Genomic DNA, 18,049 nt, shown 5'->3' with positions numbered 1-18,049 from the left:
GGCCTCTCCTTGTTAAACATTGGTGAGTCCTGGACTAGGGGGGTTGGAGAGGGGAGTGGAGATGAGCTGTACTTCCACAGAACCTCCCCTGCCAGATTGTAGACCAAACGTCTGGAGTAGTCTTGTGAGAACAATGGAGAATGGTGACAATTCAATGATTGTTAATTATGTCATGATATGTTCAAAAAAAAAATCCCAGATTTGAAAGTGTTTGTACTTCTTTTTCACCTGACTCTATATAACTGTACACCTCAGTTAGATTAAACAGTTGGCATGGTCAAGCATATTATTACAATACTTATTCTGTATTTTACATTTGTTTGTTTACACTTATTTTCAGAGATATTAGGTCAGCCTTGTATTGGTTTGTGTGATGTGAATGGAAATCTCTGAGCATGCGCTATGGATTTTACAGGTGCTGTCTGAACCCTGGCGACTCTCCACATCACAGACTCCACAACAGCAGCTGAAGTTATTTGATTTGGAGAAATTCCCAGACCACATATCTGCCGGAGGGGGATTTGGACCCGTAAGTGATGGGAAATAGAGTGTATTATGGTGGAAACACTATAGAAACTTGGAGTGGAAATGTTTTGGAAAAATTTGTCTCTGAACCGCACATCCTTTTGCCTCGACTTTCTATAACTTAATAGAGATGGGAACGGCTTTGTTTTGTTAGTTTCAGGCTACCAACAGAATTATAGGTAGACACCCTTTAGAAGGATATTTCTTGCTGAAAGCATTCAACTACATGGTTGTGCCTCTCCTGGGCTGTTTGATGCTTTGTAATACTCAAAATCCATTGATTCTATGTATAGAAAGCGTTAACGGTTTCCTTTTCTACTTTCTACAGATTTATTAAATTACTTTGTCATGTTTAGTGTTTTTCATTTAATTTTTTTACTGAAACTTGATGTTTCTGAATATGAACTTTACAATCTTTTACCCATGTCATTATTCCCTTTAAAGTGTATCAGTCGATGACACATGGTGAAGTCACCTATTTTTGGCCTAAATTAATATTCAGCTTATCAATACACTGATGACATTACTGAGACACAAAGCACACCCAGAGTTATAGGTAACATTCTTACGCTGCCGTCACCATAGAGCCATGGCCTATTGGGCCTTTGTGGTCTATTGTACACCTCTCTGACTGCTACATGGGCTTACAGGTGGCTGATGATGGTTATGGTGTGTCCTACATCTTTGCTGGTGAGAATGTCATCACTCTGCACATTTCCAGCAAATTCTCCAGCCCTGAGACGGTAAGATTTTGACTCTCCCTATATATTTGTATGTTATCAATTAAACTATGTACCATGAAAATCTTTTGCCATGGATGTAAAAGCAGTGTATCAAGCTTGTATTAAGCTACTTTTTTTAATTATGTTGTTAGAACTTGGAAAAGTAATATATAAATGTTAAATATAATATATTGGGGGGGGAACAAAGAGGATGCCTAGGGGCCAATAAAGGCGTTGAAGAAGTTTCAAGGTCCTGTACCAACCTTGCAACTGTGGTAAGCAAAGGGGTTGCTATAGCTGCATTACAATTTACCAACTTTACTGTTAGTACCACATGGTCTTCCTAATTTGTTTTTCTTGTATAAAATATTAGTATTCCTGCACAATTGTACATCTGTCATTCAGACAAGTGACTTATTTTATGCTTTTGAGTTAGTAAACTGGCTTAATGCTGATTAAAGCATAAAACGCAGTAATAATCCTGATCACGGTTTAATAATCTGTTTACTATTCAGGCTAGCCCAGAATACCACTCCTGCTTTGAGAAGGATGAATGTATAAAGCAATTTATTTAATTATAAGAAGGATTAGGAATGATATTTTAAAACCATACTAGAGGTAAAAATAAATAAATCACAAAATGACTCCATCCTATAATATTGTCTCACACTAAACCAAACTAGAGATTCAATTGGACATACTTAAAATATAAAGAAACACTTTTACACTGTCATTGCTTGCAGTGCAAGGCAGTGATTGTAGGTATATGTATGACAGTTTATATATAATTTAGCTTTATTGAATTTATAAAGTTTCTATGTACTGTATATTCTGTATGTAAAAATATCATGTTTACCTTTGCTGCAAACATGGGGATTAAATATGAGCCTACATAATCCAAAATGCTGCATAAAGGTCATTGGACAATTTTTCTGGAAGCATGTGTGAATGTCACTTGTAATCAGGTGGTCCATTCATGCTCTGTCAGTGTTCCTAAGACAATACAGCAACCGGGAACAGCCAGGCCCACCATGCAGTGACTAAATGCTGCAATTTTCACCAGCTAGAGAAGCTGCAGGAGTGATGGTGAAGTAGCAAATGCATTGGGGACAGGAACGTTTGGGACATTACTGCATACTTGACCACTCTCACTGAGTTCTGGGTAGGTCTCTCAGGCTCCTAGGAGAGCAGGCCACTCTCCCACAACCTGACCACTTCCTAATGAAGTGGGCAGCTTGGGGGTCTCCATGACACGATTTGTCGCCAATCATGTCATTTTACCCCCCCCAGATTATATGCACCGATATCCAAAATGAGGTAATTTGCAATGCCCAGCCCTCCTCTGCATTTGTACCTCCTGGAGGGGAGAGAAAAAAGTTGGTAAATATGCCTTACTGTGACTCCAATATGTTACATAGGCTTAGGCCTAGTTCTTTCCCTCTCTTTACAATCACTGAAGCACCAGCACAGCCTCGATAGCAGCTATGGGCTTCCTGAATTGGGAACAATGTGCAATGACGTCACTGCACAACACTCCTATGAGGACTGTGAAGAACATTTATCTAACAATATCTATTAAACTGACCAGGCTGGTGCTTCACGGTGCTTCTGTATGTAAGTGTGTGTGTGTGAGGTGAGGTTGGGGACCTCTGAGACGTTCCAGTCATACAGAGTTCAGTCACTGCCATATTACACCACATTTATGCTAAGTGCCTATTTGTAAGTCTGTATTTTCATTTAATTTGTTGATAGAAATGTTGACTGATTAAATTACTTGTGTATGATACTAACAAAGTATATAGCTATCAATTGTAACTTATTTTCATTTTAAGATTGATTGTCAAGTTAGTTGGATACTATATTATCGGATCCAATCCATAAAAGTAGAATACCATATAATATATATTCATATTGTTATGGCGAATGTTGTTGTTGTCATAATGCTAGTATTGGTTGGCAGAACATTTGAACTTGGTAATTGCACCAGACTATAAAATATCAGTAGAAAATGACAACATTAGATAGCCAAAGTAAGTTTTATTATCTGATCCTGAAGTCATTGTAAGACAAAAATCTTTACAACTTAAAGTGCATATAACATTCTAATTTATCTCGCATTAGAGATGCCATTTAGTAGTTTTTAAATAATCACATATTAAATAATCAAGTATCTCCTTTCAAATATTGCACCTTGAATTATTAAATTGTCGTTTATCTGATCCTGAAGGCATTGTAAGACAAAAATCTTTACAACTTAAAGTGCATGTAACATTCTAATTTATCTCACATTAGAAATGACATTTAGTTGTTAAATAATCACATATTAAATAATCAAGTATCTCCTATCAAATATTGCACCTTGAATTACTAAATTATCTAATCAGTTTTATCACCGATGTCATGTTTGCACAGCTGGAACTACTATAAGCTTTATTCACTTTAATTTAATTTTTTGTGTGTAGTGAGCGGTTTCAGTCATACAGTGCAGGCAGTGATGGGGTCAGAAGCAGGCGAAAAGCAAGTAGTTCTCTGTTGTGGAGGAGGAGAACAATATTGCAGATGGTCTTACAGAAAACATCTTCATATTTATGTATCTATTATTTCGAGCGAGTAAAGGAGAGCTGTAATAAACAACATTTGAAAAAAAAAAAAAGAAAAATTTCATTGACTACTAAACATCGCTATTGATGGATGATTTTTATTTTTCATCTACTAAACTTTTAATATATTGTATTAGTTATTTCACAATATCCCAAATTATTTCAATGTATCCTGGTCCATTTTAATCTAATTTACATTTGAGAGACACTTCTGCAAATGGTTCCAGTAGTGGCTATCTTGGATACCCTTGGAAGTTTGTGATAACTAGTGCTCTATTTCTAAGATGATTCCTTCTTGAGATAAGTAATTCTATATGTGTGTATGTATGTATTTAATAGACTTCCTTATAGATACATATGCATGCACTTGTTGTGTACATGCAGATATTTCTCTAAGTATGTTGACCCTGCCCAGATGCAGAATTAGAGAGCTGTGGGCCCTGATGCAGGGAGGTGGCGAGAAGGGAACTGGCCCCCCGACCCTCTGCATCTACCATGCAGCGGGCTCCATTATCTCCATGGGCCCTGGTGCACGCCACTTGCCACACCAATGCTAGTTCCGCCACTGACCCTGCCTCTTGCCAGCTCCATTTAGCATTGACTGTAAAGCTGTGGCCAGAACGTAGACTCAAAAATGCGTCTGAACACTCGCGTTTTTACATGTGTATTTTGAGTTACATATATTAGAAGAGATATTTGCTACCTAAAATCAAGCGTATAGATGCAGCAAATAAAGCTGTGGCTGGAGCAAAAATACACCAGTCGTAATCATCAACTTGATAACGATGTCTGCCATATCTTTACATTGTAAAATAAATATAAAAATAGTGTAGAAAAATGAATAACCAGCATCAGTGCTATAGCATCGCTCATTGTCCCCCTAAAGCCGGGGGACAATGAGCGTAATGTACCCCTTCTAAATTGGTAACCAGTACCAAGTTATGACAGTCTGGATGGATCCCACTATACCAGAGAAAGCTGTATCATGAGGTCCCGCTGTCATAGTGGGAACCAGTCCCAGCCCATTCAGCTCTAGAATGTAGCCACAAAAATGAGCTAGTGGGACTCCCTCCTAGAGCCAATCAACTCCATGCTGAATAGCACCGGGGCTTTTCCCAACACTAGCGTAGTGATTGTAAAAAATTGGTACCAACTATTGTGGGATTACATGTTCCAGCGAGCCCTAGAAGCCATTGACTGTTTGTGCACACTGGTGCTTGTGCAACTATGAGTTTCAGACCTATGTAGTTCCAGAATACCTGAATTAGAAGAAACACACTTGTTTTTATTTAAGTAAATACACCCCTGGAAGCCCTTTTTTTTCAGACATAGTCAAATAAGATTTTTTTCTCTGGAAATAATGCATGTGGAAAAAAAATTCAATGAACAATGAACTATTACTGCTGGATTCACAATGCTAACTCACATTAAACTTAATTGACTGGATTTAGCCAATAACATTGGGCCGGTATGGGAAAACTGCTTGTTATTGGCTGAGATGCAAAGCCTTGCTTGGCTCCATTCACTTCAATGTCATTTAGTGTGCAGGGCTCCTTAAGGAGCATTTACTTTTGTCTCATAGAGTATTTGGATTATGTCATGGATGCAAATCTTCCTGTTTAGTAGATTGGTAAAAGTGGGGTATGTTTATTTCACTAAAATGTAGTTAACCATGTGTATGCTGCCTTCTTTATTTTAATTTAAGTCGTCTTGGAACTCCATGTTCCGTAATAGTCTCTGGCAGTCATGGACATAGGAGTTCTCCAAGCACCCCTATACACAGTCAATGGCTGTCAGGGCTTGCTTGGTCATGTAGTACCATAACAGAGGAGACCTTTGGGGTGGCATATTATATGTTAATATATTGTTTTACATTTATTCTGTGTCCCAGAAAGAGCCCCAATGTTACTCAGCATGTGGATAAATGACTGTAAGGGGATGAAGCACTCACTTGTATTTTGCAGGCCTCCAACTACAGATTCCAAATTTATGCTGCATGGGCTGGGAATAGTTTTTATAGCAGGGAGACCCCACGCTCTTTGGTTGGTGGGGGAGCACAGTAAATGTACTTACTGAAGCTGTCATCAACAGAAGCCCATCTATTTATACCAAGGCTTATTGGAGATGTACGTAACATGCATAGAAGGATTGCTACACTTGCATAAGCATACCCTTACTGTAGTGAACCTGCACATGCATGCCCCCAATACACCTCCCCAAGCACTAGGAGTTGCAAGTGCAACTTAGGTTTAGCTCTGAATTCAGATGTAATTTTTGGGGCATGCTCTCCAAAGAGCGTTTTTATGTGGCACAAATGGACCTACGTCCAAATCTAAATCAGGTTTTTAAAGTTGACAGTGGGGTAAATAGGATACTTGGTTTCCCAGAAAGTGGTTACTCTTCAACGTTTGTCTCATCACTATTGAACTCGTATAATCATGTTTCAGCTGGTGTGCCCTTGTTTGTGCCTTTGCTCAACTGCTTTTGCTGGACACGTTTTTGCATCTCCCCCCACTAGAATGCACATTGCGTAATTAACTTTGTTAACATGGTGATATCTTTTATAGTTAGGAAATGTCTCAAAAAATATATATTTTTTCTTTCTTCTTAATCTTCTGAATTTTAAAGACTCATAACATGGTTAAATGTGCACATACTGTTTTTAAAGTCCTTTATCTCGCACAGTTTATAAGCGCTAACCTCTTATGCTTCTTGCTCCATGTTATTAAATGTGTAATTAAATTCTTATTTTTTATTTAAGCTATTATGAAACTACATGTTCTTCCACTGACAGTCATGGACATACTAGTGTTTGTAGTTCCACAAGCAACCAGCATTCCGTGTCTCATAGAGGTTGCGATTTAAAGACTTACATTAGAGTGTATGGTAAAGGAGGATAAAACATATCTGTAACTTGATTAGTATATATCTAATCTACTTGTTTTTCCTTAGAATTCTCACCGTTTTGGACAAAGGATCTGTCAGTCTATGCGGGATCTGGCTCAGCTTCTCACTGTCCCTCCTCGGGGTGAACGCTGACACCCAGCCTCTGCTACAAGATCACATGAAGCATCACATCTTGTGTTACTTTCTATTCACTTGAAGCCTAATCTGTTTGTTATAGAAATTGTAATTATACAACAATTATGTATTGTCTTTCACGTGTTTGTGATGATGGGATCTCTATACCTGCGACACAGGTACAATTAGTATATCAATAGATCATGTACTTGCACTGAAAAAAACAATTCTTAATGTATGTAAATAATGTTGTGCTTCCCCATTTAATACACCAGTCCACCAAATACAAATGCTGATTTTTGTCACAGTATGTTTCTCAATTCATCCGCATTACTTGCCAATAAACCCAATATTATGTTAGTGATCACTGAACACCATTGATTTGGGGAGAGAGATTTATTCAGATTTCCAGCGTGCAGTATAAGTACATATCCTGACCCGCCTCCCGGATATCCCTGAGTAGGATCATGTTCTTACGGTTTGTATTTGCACACAAAGTGGTTTTCATCTTTGCATGGAGCATCATTCCATTGCTTGAAATCTTGATAAGAAGAAGAGAAACAAGTAGAAAGTGTAAATGACTGTATCATTGAACCACTTTATAAACCAATAGTTCTGCACATCTTTGCATTAACAGTTTTTTTTTTTATTTCCTGCCCTATTTATACAGAGGTGTCTGACCTGACACTGTTATCATAAGTTAGCCAGAGTCCTTCTGCTGCTTCTAGTAGAGTATAGTTACTTGATATTAGTCAGATTGCTGTTGCATTTTGCTACTAATTAGATCCAATAAATTCCTGCAATATGATGTGTGTTTCCTCTCATTAGTTTCCAGTCGTACATAATGATTATTACTCAGTGCATTCTCTGGTCACTGAATCATATTATTAATTTCCAGCAATAGATGCTAGTCATAGGATAATTGTGCTTTGTACATACATTTATTAATTTTATTTATTCAACCCACATTCTTGAAGCCCCCATTAATTAAATAGGCTTGTATGCAGACATTTGCTGACAATCATTTGCTTTGCGTTAATTTTGATGTGGCGTACACAAGCATTAATGCACAATAAAATACAATGGCTTTCTGAGGGGGCGCTCATTCAGTACATATTACACTATACTTGTAGAGAGGCTTTGAGAAAAAGCTTCTAACACTGTGTTAATACAAAAGTGAGGACAAGTCATTCTTTTTTCTGGTGTTGGTTTTTTTTACTCCTGTATGCACCAACTCTTGTTACTGGATACTTTAGTCAATATCCTGCAGTGTATTAAGCCCATTTAATGTAATTTGATTCTATAGTTTTCCTGCTTTGAATATAGATTAATCTATCCTAAAATTCTCTTATTGCAGTTATGTTATTAGATATGATAGTCTATGTTCTGCGATACATGTTACTAGATAATGTAGTCTGTATTCTATAGTACATGTTATTAGATATGATAGTCTATGTTCTGCGATACATGTTACTAGATAATGTATTCTGTATTCTATAGTACATGTTATTAGATATGATAGTCTATGTTCTGCGATACATGTTACTAGATAATGTATTCTGTATTCTATAGTACATGTTATTAGATATGATAGTCTGTGCTCTGCGATACATGTTACTAGATAATGTAGTCTGTATTCTATAGTACATGTTATTAGATATGATAGTCTATGTTCTGCGATACATGTTACTAGATAATGTAGTCTGTATTCTATAGTACATGTTATTAGATATGATAGTCTATGTTCTGCGATACATGTTACTAGATAATGTAGTCTGTATTCTATAGTACATGTTATTAGATATGATAGTCTATGTTCTGCGATACATGTTACTAGATAATGTAGTCTGTATTCTATAGTACATTTTATTAGATATGATAGTCTATGTTCTGCGATACATGTTACTAGATAATGTAGTCTGTATTCTATAGTACATGTTATTAGATATGATAGTCTATGTTCTGCGATACATGTTACTAGATAATGTAGTCTGTATTCTATAGTACATGTTATTAGATATGATAGTCTATGTTCTGCGATACATGTTACTAGATAATGTAGTCTGTATTCTATAGTACATGTTATTAGATATGGAAGTCAGTGTTCTACACAACTTGTCACTTACTGGTATTTGTAGTTAGCTCCCCACAGTATTCAACATTATATTGGTTATTGGGTTCACCACTCTTCCAAGAACGATAATTATACATTGACCCATCATTCCATTTCCAACGGCGGTTCTGAGATAACATAAATATGATAATTATTAGACTGGCAAAGCAGCAGAATTGTAGGCATCCTACAGTATTAATATGTTCTTTCTAAGTAGGATACATATATTGGTGGAGCTACCATCAATCTAGGGGGTGCATCTGCTTCAAGATCTCCAGGGCAATGGGGCCTGGTAATACCAGGTCACCTTCCCAAGGCCAGAGAGCAGAGAGCTAGCTTGGGAGGCTGGTGTTGCATCACAAGGCCACACCGAAATTTTGTTATGGGGTTGGACAATGCAATGTTCCACCTCTGGATATATGATACCAGCTTTAGCAAAAAATGACCTGGAGTTAAGTATATACAGAATATTGTGTATGGAATAGAAGAAGGATGCTGCAACCTTATCAAAGGACGAGACAGGTCACTGAACTTTGGTGACTTCTTATTTATTTAAGGGCTATGTTACACCTTGGATAACATAGTAGTCGTTTTTGACAAAGTTAATATACATTTGAGTATGGTATTTCATTTTTAGATTTGTGTGTGTTAAGGAGCTATTGGAAGATAATACATTTAAACTTTAAAAACGGAGTGTAAATGAGTAATTATATATTTTTGCCCAAGCATTCCATGATCATAAAATCCATAATGTTGGGCATGAGCTACTATGTAATATATTATTATAATTAACAGTTGTGAAGTCAGGCCATGCAGCAATATTTCCATGATGTCATCACATTAGAACTGCCCAGAGATAAGAATATATTCCACAGCAGTTTAGACAAGCAGGGGCAGACAGCTGTAGAAATAGGACTGCAAAACTGGGGAGATGTTTTGTGTTGAGTATATAGTGCAGCTACCCTAAATGTGTTATAGGTGTCTGAGTGGGCGAAGGAGACACTTTTTTTGCTTTCATGAGATTAGCTGTAGTGAGTGTGTTATAACTTCACTTAGTGTTGATTTGAATCCTTTGTATTATTTATTTAAGTTCACCCCCTATAGGTCATGTTACACAATCTCTTTTTGAAGACTGGAATTGTCTGTTGATTGGCTCTAACTGCCCATGTTGGTTTTAACAGAAATTAGTATATGCCCACGTGTTAAAGATGACAAATAGGGATGTAGAGAGAAGGTGCTAATCGTTTGTTTCATTTGATCACCCTATTTAGCAGTGTAGCGTACCGTTAATCTCAACACACAATATGTGTGTGTGTGTGTATATATATATATATATATATATATATATATATATATATATATATATATATATATATATATATATATATATATAGTACACATACACACGCTTTTTCTATACATGTGACCTCACCTGTTCAGGGTCATGAAGTCCAATCCACACATCTACAGTGGCAGGGTAAGCAGCCACATGGCTTGCAATAATGGATGCCTCTGAGTCATCCAAGATGGAGGCTAAATGTGCACCATGTCCGTAGCTGACACACTCAAACTGCAAGAAAAAGAGGAGGGTATTTGTTATGGCAAACACTGACACAGTGGGAGTCACAGTGCCTGGTTATTTATAATATTATAATACCCTTTTTTCCTGTTTCTCACCTCTGCTTCAGACCACGGCAGACGGAACCGGAAATAGCCGTAGCAGTTAGACTTGTAAAAGAACCATCCTGGAGGACATGAGGAGCGAGGGGCAGCTGTGGGATATATAGGAGGATGGTTACAATGAACAACATATAGATAAAACATTAATATATGTGTGTAGGAGAAACATAACTGCAGCCTAATTATATTATATTTTTTGACCTATGTACGGTAATAGTGAATCTCTTTTGTGGTTTTACAGAAATGTGAACTGAGACAGATCCAAATGAATTAGCCTTTTGGGCTGCCCAAATTCCGCCATCTCTGGATGAGCCCTGTGGGCAACAAAATAAGCTAAGCACAATTTTGATTTAAAACTATGACTTTAAAAAGTTAGTCAAATGTCAAAATCTACATTAATATATTATTATTAGCTAGTTTTAAAAATGAAATACAAAACCATCATCTAAAATAATCATACTGTATTTGTTTCAATGAAAGTAGCAGAGCTGAGCTAGCATGTACAAAAGATAGAGTAGAGCCTAAACTGTACCCAATGGTTCTTAGAAATTTTCAGCTGGAACAAAAATTATGTGTGAGTGAGCTGAATCCTTTTAATTAATGTACTGTTGACTATAAATTACGTTTTAAGACATTGTCTCACTCATTTAGTGCTTTAGGTGCCACCTAAACCTGGTACTCTAGGTGAGCACCTACATTTGCCTAGTGATGGTGCTGACCCTAGGAATAATGTAGAATTTGTATAAAATAATAACTTAAAAACATAATTAGTATATTAGTCGGTAATACACCACACTTTTTGCAGACAGGATCATAGTGATCCACATCAAATGGCTTTAGTTAAATGTGTTTGTACCCTTTTTTTTTTTCCTATAAATGATAGTTTTTACTTCTGTCCACTCCAGGACAGTTTTGAAAGGGGTGAGAGTTCAGTGTTGAAGAAAGGGACATTTTATTGGTTCTGAACAGTAACCAATCAGCAGCCACCCTTTGTTTTGTTTTTTTAAAACTTCTCCTAGTCAATCTTTGTGAAAAACTGCAATCAGCTTTTACCAAGCACTGTTTGCAGCAATGCTGTGGAATAATGGCTAAGGGAGTTTTCTGATTGTTTATTTGACATATGTAATACAACTGTTTACAGCAGTTTTCTGTATGAGGTAATTGTTCTTTTTATCTCAATTGTGTGTCTTGTGTTTTTAATGTTTAAATTTCATCTTTTAATCATTTTGTATTTTATATCATATGTCCTCAGAATATTGGTTAGTGATATAATTGGTTACCTACAGGACATATATATATATATATATATATATTTATAAGTTAACCCGTGCATGATACTCATGCATTCTAGTCAAATCAAGCTACTTAAGGTGTTAAAAAGGTTCTTGTCATGCATTTGGGCCATAGCCCAGGCCTCCTCAGGGGAAGAGCGTTACTTCCCGACGTAAGCGCCCTTTTTTAACGTGGTTTTGTCCACATGTCACCACCTCATCATTCTTCTCCATCACCTCATCCTTCATTTTCATCACATCTATCCAGATGTCTATCCAGACACAGGGATCTCTCTCAGCGGTCCTGAGTATCACACTCCTCTCACTCTGTCACCCCCGGCAACCACCAACCACTCCCAACTGTCACTTCTCCTTCAAGAAATATATATATTTTTTAAATCTTTACAAACACTTTTAACAATCAACAAATTAAATTAACAAATTAAAAACATCTTAGTATACCAAATTTCAGCCCTTTCTGAATTTTTTTTTCCCACACACACTAAGAATTTAGTGTATAACTCTGCCCAGCAGGTGGCGCTGCAGCTTGGTTTTATTTTTTATACACACACACATACACACACACACACACTAACACACGCCACTAAGCATTTATATTATAGATATATTACACACACACACACAAAGCCAGTGCTCACCCTCTGACAGAGACACCGTAAGGACCAAGCAGCCCAGAAGGACAAAGCACAAGGAGGATGACATCCTGTGGACAACAACAAAATGGTTCATGGTACATTAAGACATTAGACAGCAGACAATGGATCATTGGATGTCCTGAAGCCTAAACACAACACACAACTTAATACAAAAAATATATAAATTTCACTGCATGAAAGCAATGGTTTATGAAGTTACTCCCTCATATTACTAAAAAGCAATATTTTTTAGAAATAAACTAACTAGGTAAATCAGCATGTGTGTTACAATAGAAATCCATGCTAATATAATTATAATGCCTAACACTTACCTAATCCACTACAAGTTCCACAAGCAACTATAATAATAATTACTTTGATCTTTTTCGAGCAGTGTAAAAAGAAGAGATTGTACAGTGAAAGTAGGTTATCCTAAAAGAACTATATAGCACTTTATTTACTCATTATGTTCAGAAGTCTAAAATATTTAACTTTAGTTTTATATTACCTCTCCTGAAAAATAGAATGAATTGCTAAATTCAGTAATATTGTATGTAACACTTTCAGTGCTTGTAAACACCTAGGATTACTGTATCTGCTGAACTGTGTATGCTAAACATCACCCAATGAAACTCACTCCAATATAGTTTGCATAAATTAGATTACTGCTCTATATTAGTATGTGCATAGTATGAGTGTCTGTGTATACATTATATAATTACATGTTTATTCCATTTTTAAAAAATAGTTTAGACCTAACCTCATCTCTCCTCCCAACTAGCAGAAGCATGAGGAACCTGTGCTAGGAACCCCGGTAGTTCAGGGCAGCTCACCCCTACCAGCACTGGAATAGCTTATCCTCCAAGTGTTGACTACCGAGAGCAGTTCATACTCAAACTGCGCTGTGTCAGCTTCTAAAAAGGACAGAAGCTCCCCTCTGCCGACTATATTTTTGGGAAGATAAACGCTGAGGTGCTGGTGCGGTGCCCCACAATTCTGCTGAATGTGAGAGAGAAGAGGTGCCATAAAATTATTATTTTTTTAGCTGGATTTATTTGTCCTTCAGCTACACTTAGAATATTAGAGAAACTAAAACATTTTAGAGGCACATGACTCAATTTTATTGTAATACGTGCAGGGCTAGTGAAAGAGTGTTTTTTGTTCTAAATGCCCCCCTACCACCATGTTCTTTTCCCTTCCTCTTAAGACAGAACCTTCACTTGCCCACACTTTGCATCTTGCTTATTGCAAATACTTTTGGTGCGCACCACCCAACTTTTTGTTGGACATATGTTTGAAAGTTAAAAAATGTAAGGTTTGTATTTAAGTTAGAGACTCTATTTTTGAGCCAACAGTTTTATCAACTCTTTCCTTACTGAGAATCACAACTATCTTTTCAGAACATCACATCCTGTCAACCTTATGTGTTCTATCCAGGAGACCCGACACAGATTGCATCAATAGATAACAGAAGGGTTAATTAAATATATCTTTATACTTGCACTCATTATTGTAAAATAAATGGAATTGACATCTCTCTGAAATTATTAGCATTACATAACTTTGATTCATATGGGGGAATTAAATTGTCCGCTTTTCTCGAAAGTAACGCTACCTATGCACTATTACCGTTCATACGGTAATTTTAACCTGGATTTCTGCTTCCAGCTACCTGAGCCGCAAGCAAAAATCAGCATTAAAAATGACTGTACTAACGGTAATAATATGCACTACGGTAATAGTGCGCAGGGCGCGTTACTCTCGGCAGTAACATGGCCAACTGCATTCCCCCTTAGAGAAACCTATATATTAGGAAAAATATTAGAGGAATCATTTCTGATTAAATGTACATAACAATTGTTTTTAATTTTAAATGTACTCATAAAATAATATTATAATGTGTGAATGTTTTCATTGACATTATCAGCTGTTAATTGATAATTGGGAGAGTCATTCTTAAGGACAGATTTAGAGTAGACAGGGAGCATGTCCTTGCTCAACTTTAAATTGCAGTGTAAAAATAAAGCTGTATCGTATTCGTGTGTTAAATTCAATTGCATTTAACACATTTGTCTCCCTTGCATCGCAACATGGTTTATCCGTGTGTAAATGTGCACCATTAAGCTAGATTTGCTCCTGACTCTAAATGATGGCTCCAAAAATACATTCACTAATTTGTTACATTTTTACATGGGCTTACCTGCTCCACAGAGTTGACCAGGCTGTGTCAGTGTGGGTAAATAAGTTTTTTGGTACTGACATTTATATGAGCTCAAGTCACATATGTGACATATGTCTCAAAGGAGGTGGGTACTGTGTGCCAGATGGAGAGCTGATAACAGAGATAGGAACAGGTAATAAGAATATATTTATGTCTACTAATTAGTGGGTTGTACCCCCACACCCATATAATAAACACATGTAGGAATTAGCTCATCACTACCAACACTGTAGTACAATTTGTTGCTGCTGGGCAGAATAATCTATATATGCTTTGTGAACTCTAATTGTATAGAAAATTAAATGATTCTTCTCAATTATTTTTTAAATGCCACCCATCCATAACTTGTAAAATAACAGACAAAAGTAGATAGAAATTAGTTTGGTGGACAACAAGAGAGGCTGTAGTGTGTAGGTGGTCAGTCAGTTGGAAACATTTAATAAATATTCTTTACAGGAATTTCAATAATAAATAAATAAAACTAGCTGAAAACATAAAAAATAAACATTTAGGGGCATATTCAATTCTCGGTGGAAACGGCGAATATCCCGCGGTCTGCGCACTATTACCGTTATTAGGGTAATAGTGCGCAGAAAAAACATTAATACGGTAATTTTCTCGCTGGATTTCAGCTCGCAGCTCCCTGAGCTGCGAGCTGAAATCCAGCTAACTATTACCGTAATATCGGTAATAGTTTTTACGCAGCGCGGGAACAGAAGAATTGAATATGCCCCTTAATGAGGGGAGGGAGAGAAACAGCAAATATTGGCATACATATTTTTTTTTTTACCGGCATATTATAACCAATGCTATGCTGACATGAGTATATCAAGAACAGTAACACTGCATAGGGTTTTTATGTCCCCAAATAACATAAAGCCAATGTGAGGGCAGTTGAGGGGGTTATTATGGTAAGAGTGAGGGTTGTCCAAAGGTTTTTCATTTGATGATGGCATTATATAAATAAATGGTGATGGTGATGATGATTATGTTAGTTTAGGCATTGAAACATATATTGCTCTCTTTAGGTCATGGTTTAGAGACTTTTTCATTTAATTACACCCTAAATGACATGCAGCCTCTTGATATCTTCTTTAGGGTGTTAGGAACCATTCATCATCATCATCATCATCATCATCCTAATTTATATAGTGCCCATGATTTCATAGCGCAGTACAGAGAACTCATTCACATCAGTCCCTGCCCCAATAGAGCTTACAGTCTAAATTCCCTAACACATACACAGACAGACTAGGGTCAATTTGATAGCAGCCAATTAACCTACTAGTATGTTTTTGGGATTATGAGAGGAAAACAGAGCACCCGGTGGAAACACACACAACACGGGAAGAACATACAAACTCCACACAGAAAAGGCCATGGTCGGGAATCAAACTCATGACCCAGTGCTGCGAGGCAGAAGTGCTAACCACTAAGCCGCAATTCTAGCTGAGTGGCGCTAATTATTGCCACATGCAACTGACTGGGTAATCTTCCTAACATTGTAGGATTTAAACCCACGTTGGTTTGAGTTTATCTGATTTCAGCGGTATTAAACAAGAAGAAACAGTTGGCAATGTGTCTGGTTTGAACCACTATTTATTTTTGTTGTTGGCATGCCAGTTTTACACTACCGTGGTTGATTTAGTAAAATAAAGGTAGTAATCTCTGCAGGATATGATACAGCATTGATTTGGCAGTGCCTGGAGCAGCTCATATGAGCCATAGTTCTTTTCTCCTGTAAATGGTTCTCCTGACAATTGTTTAAAATTTGCTTCACCAAACATCTGTAATTAAAACTGCTGACTCTCATTTATTGTATTTTACACAATCCATAACGAATAACTAAATTTTAAATGTGTAACATCTGAGATTATCATTGCTCCAGATATTTTTATTTTTAATTAATAATTATAAATATATCACTATTTAACTAGAATCACAAACAGTTAGTGGTCCCATCCCCAAATACAAATAAGAAGATCATCTTACTATCTTATACCAAATCTCCTGGTAACTATCTTAATGTATAATGTTTTTTGATGACACATCCCCAATGGTGGAACATGACACCTTTTCACACTAAATGCTGATCTGCAAGACAGACATCAACCAATGTATAATTTACTAGTCTCACTTCACGCAATTACAGCCATTAAAAATGTATGCAGTTCACCCTGTTTCGTCTGTTCATTTATGCAGTGTGCTCATACTGACATTTTACTACAGTGGAACTCCACCCACAGTTCTTGGTTCTTTAGCTGACCAACCTTTGCCACATGCACTCCATGGCAGCAGCAGCATGCCTCTTCTCTACTGTCACCGTACCCCTTCTGTTCAAGTGCCACTCTGCAGTACTTTTCGCGCGTGTGTGTGTGTGCGCTCGCTCAGTCTTGCTTTAGAGTGAAAGCTGTATAATGTACTGCACTGTATCTCTGTCTTTTTACCGAGATGTCTAAATGTTGGCACTTCACAGTATAATGATTCATTGAACTGACCAGAGTCTATAGAAGGACCAAAACGTATTGTACAGTATGAAAAAAATACATGCACCATATGTTATTAAACATGAATAAAGGTAATGTTAATGCACAAGAAGGCAAAAAAAACCCACTCAAGCCTTTACCAATATTGCCGCTAATGGGTAAAAAAAAATAAAAAAAAAAAATTTGCTTACATTAAAATCAAGGTAATCCCTTAAATGTGTGCCAGCCAATCCCCAGCGCTGTTTTCCCATTTTACTAATTTATTGCATTTTCACCCATCCACATAGTCTACGACAGTTGTAATCTTGAGTAAGATAGCATCCTTTAAATCATGGTTGTCCAACCCACGGCCCGCGGGCCACATGCGGCCCAGCCCACCTGTAAAGGTGGCCCAGCAGGAGTGGCAAGGGGGCAGTGCTGTTAATGAAAAAAAAAAACTGCAAAAAAAAAAAGAAAATACTTACCTTGCGGTCACGTCAGCTGGCGCTCCGGCTCTCTCCCTGGTCTCCTCCTCCGTGCGGCGCTCACAGTGAATGTCAGGGGTGACATCATCACACCCGACATCCATTGCGTAGCGCAGCACAGAGCAGTCACCCACGCGAACTATCAGCAGCAGTGAAAGATTATCCAGTATCTTATTGTTGTTACTCTGAATTTGGACTTTCTGCACCATGCAATTATGAACTAGCTGTGTTCTCTCTATGTATCTAACATAAATATTAAGAGATGATTGTATTTTTAATATTTTAAACCA

The 18,049-nt window shown here is 37.1% G+C and overlaps 2 protein-coding genes across 2 annotated transcripts in view; one reads left to right on the top strand and one right to left on the bottom strand.

Moving 5' to 3' along the window:
• The window catches only part of CPT1B (carnitine palmitoyltransferase 1B), a 45,206-nt gene extending 37,530 nt beyond the window's left edge, over window positions 1-7,676 (top strand). The window contains exons 17-19 of the mRNA XM_075208452.1: window positions 416-529; window positions 1,176-1,268; window positions 6,800-7,676. Of these exons, the coding sequence (XP_075064553.1) occupies window positions 416-529; window positions 1,176-1,268; window positions 6,800-6,886 (294 nt within the window). The 3' untranslated portion in view covers window positions 6,887-7,676. The remainder of the gene's footprint in view (window positions 1-415; window positions 530-1,175; window positions 1,269-6,799) is intronic.
• On the bottom strand, window positions 7,321-17,659 carry LOC142150748 (regenerating islet-derived protein 4-like). The gene is made up of 6 exons (XM_075205943.1): window positions 17,571-17,659; window positions 12,592-12,656; window positions 10,659-10,753; window positions 10,414-10,551; window positions 8,995-9,109; window positions 7,321-7,409 (listed from the first exon to the last, which is right to left on the bottom strand). The coding sequence occupies exons 1-6, from the start codon at window positions 17,657-17,659 to the stop codon at window positions 7,342-7,344; spliced, it is 570 nt and encodes a 189-aa protein (XP_075062044.1). The 3' UTR covers window positions 7,321-7,341.
• Between the last annotated feature and the right edge of the window lie 390 nt (window positions 17,660-18,049).

The sequence above is a fragment of the Mixophyes fleayi genome, chromosome 4, assembly GCF_038048845.1.
Source record: "Mixophyes fleayi isolate aMixFle1 chromosome 4, aMixFle1.hap1, whole genome shotgun sequence".
Taxonomy (NCBI): Eukaryota; Metazoa; Chordata; class Amphibia; order Anura; family Limnodynastidae; genus Mixophyes; species Mixophyes fleayi.
This window is presented reverse-complemented; position numbering and strand designations above follow the sequence as displayed.

Coding starts and splice junctions, on each gene's coding strand:
- LOC142150748 (XM_075205943.1), bottom strand. CDS start 17,659: ATGTGGCCCGCGGGCCGTGGGTTGGACAACCATGATTTAAAGGATGCT. Junction 10,552..10,658: donor TGCCGTGGTCTGAAGCAGAG/GTGAGAAACAGG, acceptor TTTTTCTTGCAG/TTTGAGTGTGTCAGCTACGG. Junction 7,410..8,994: donor GGAGCTAACTACAAATACCA/GTAAGTGACAAG, acceptor CTTCTTATCAAG/ATTTCAAGCAATGGAATGAT.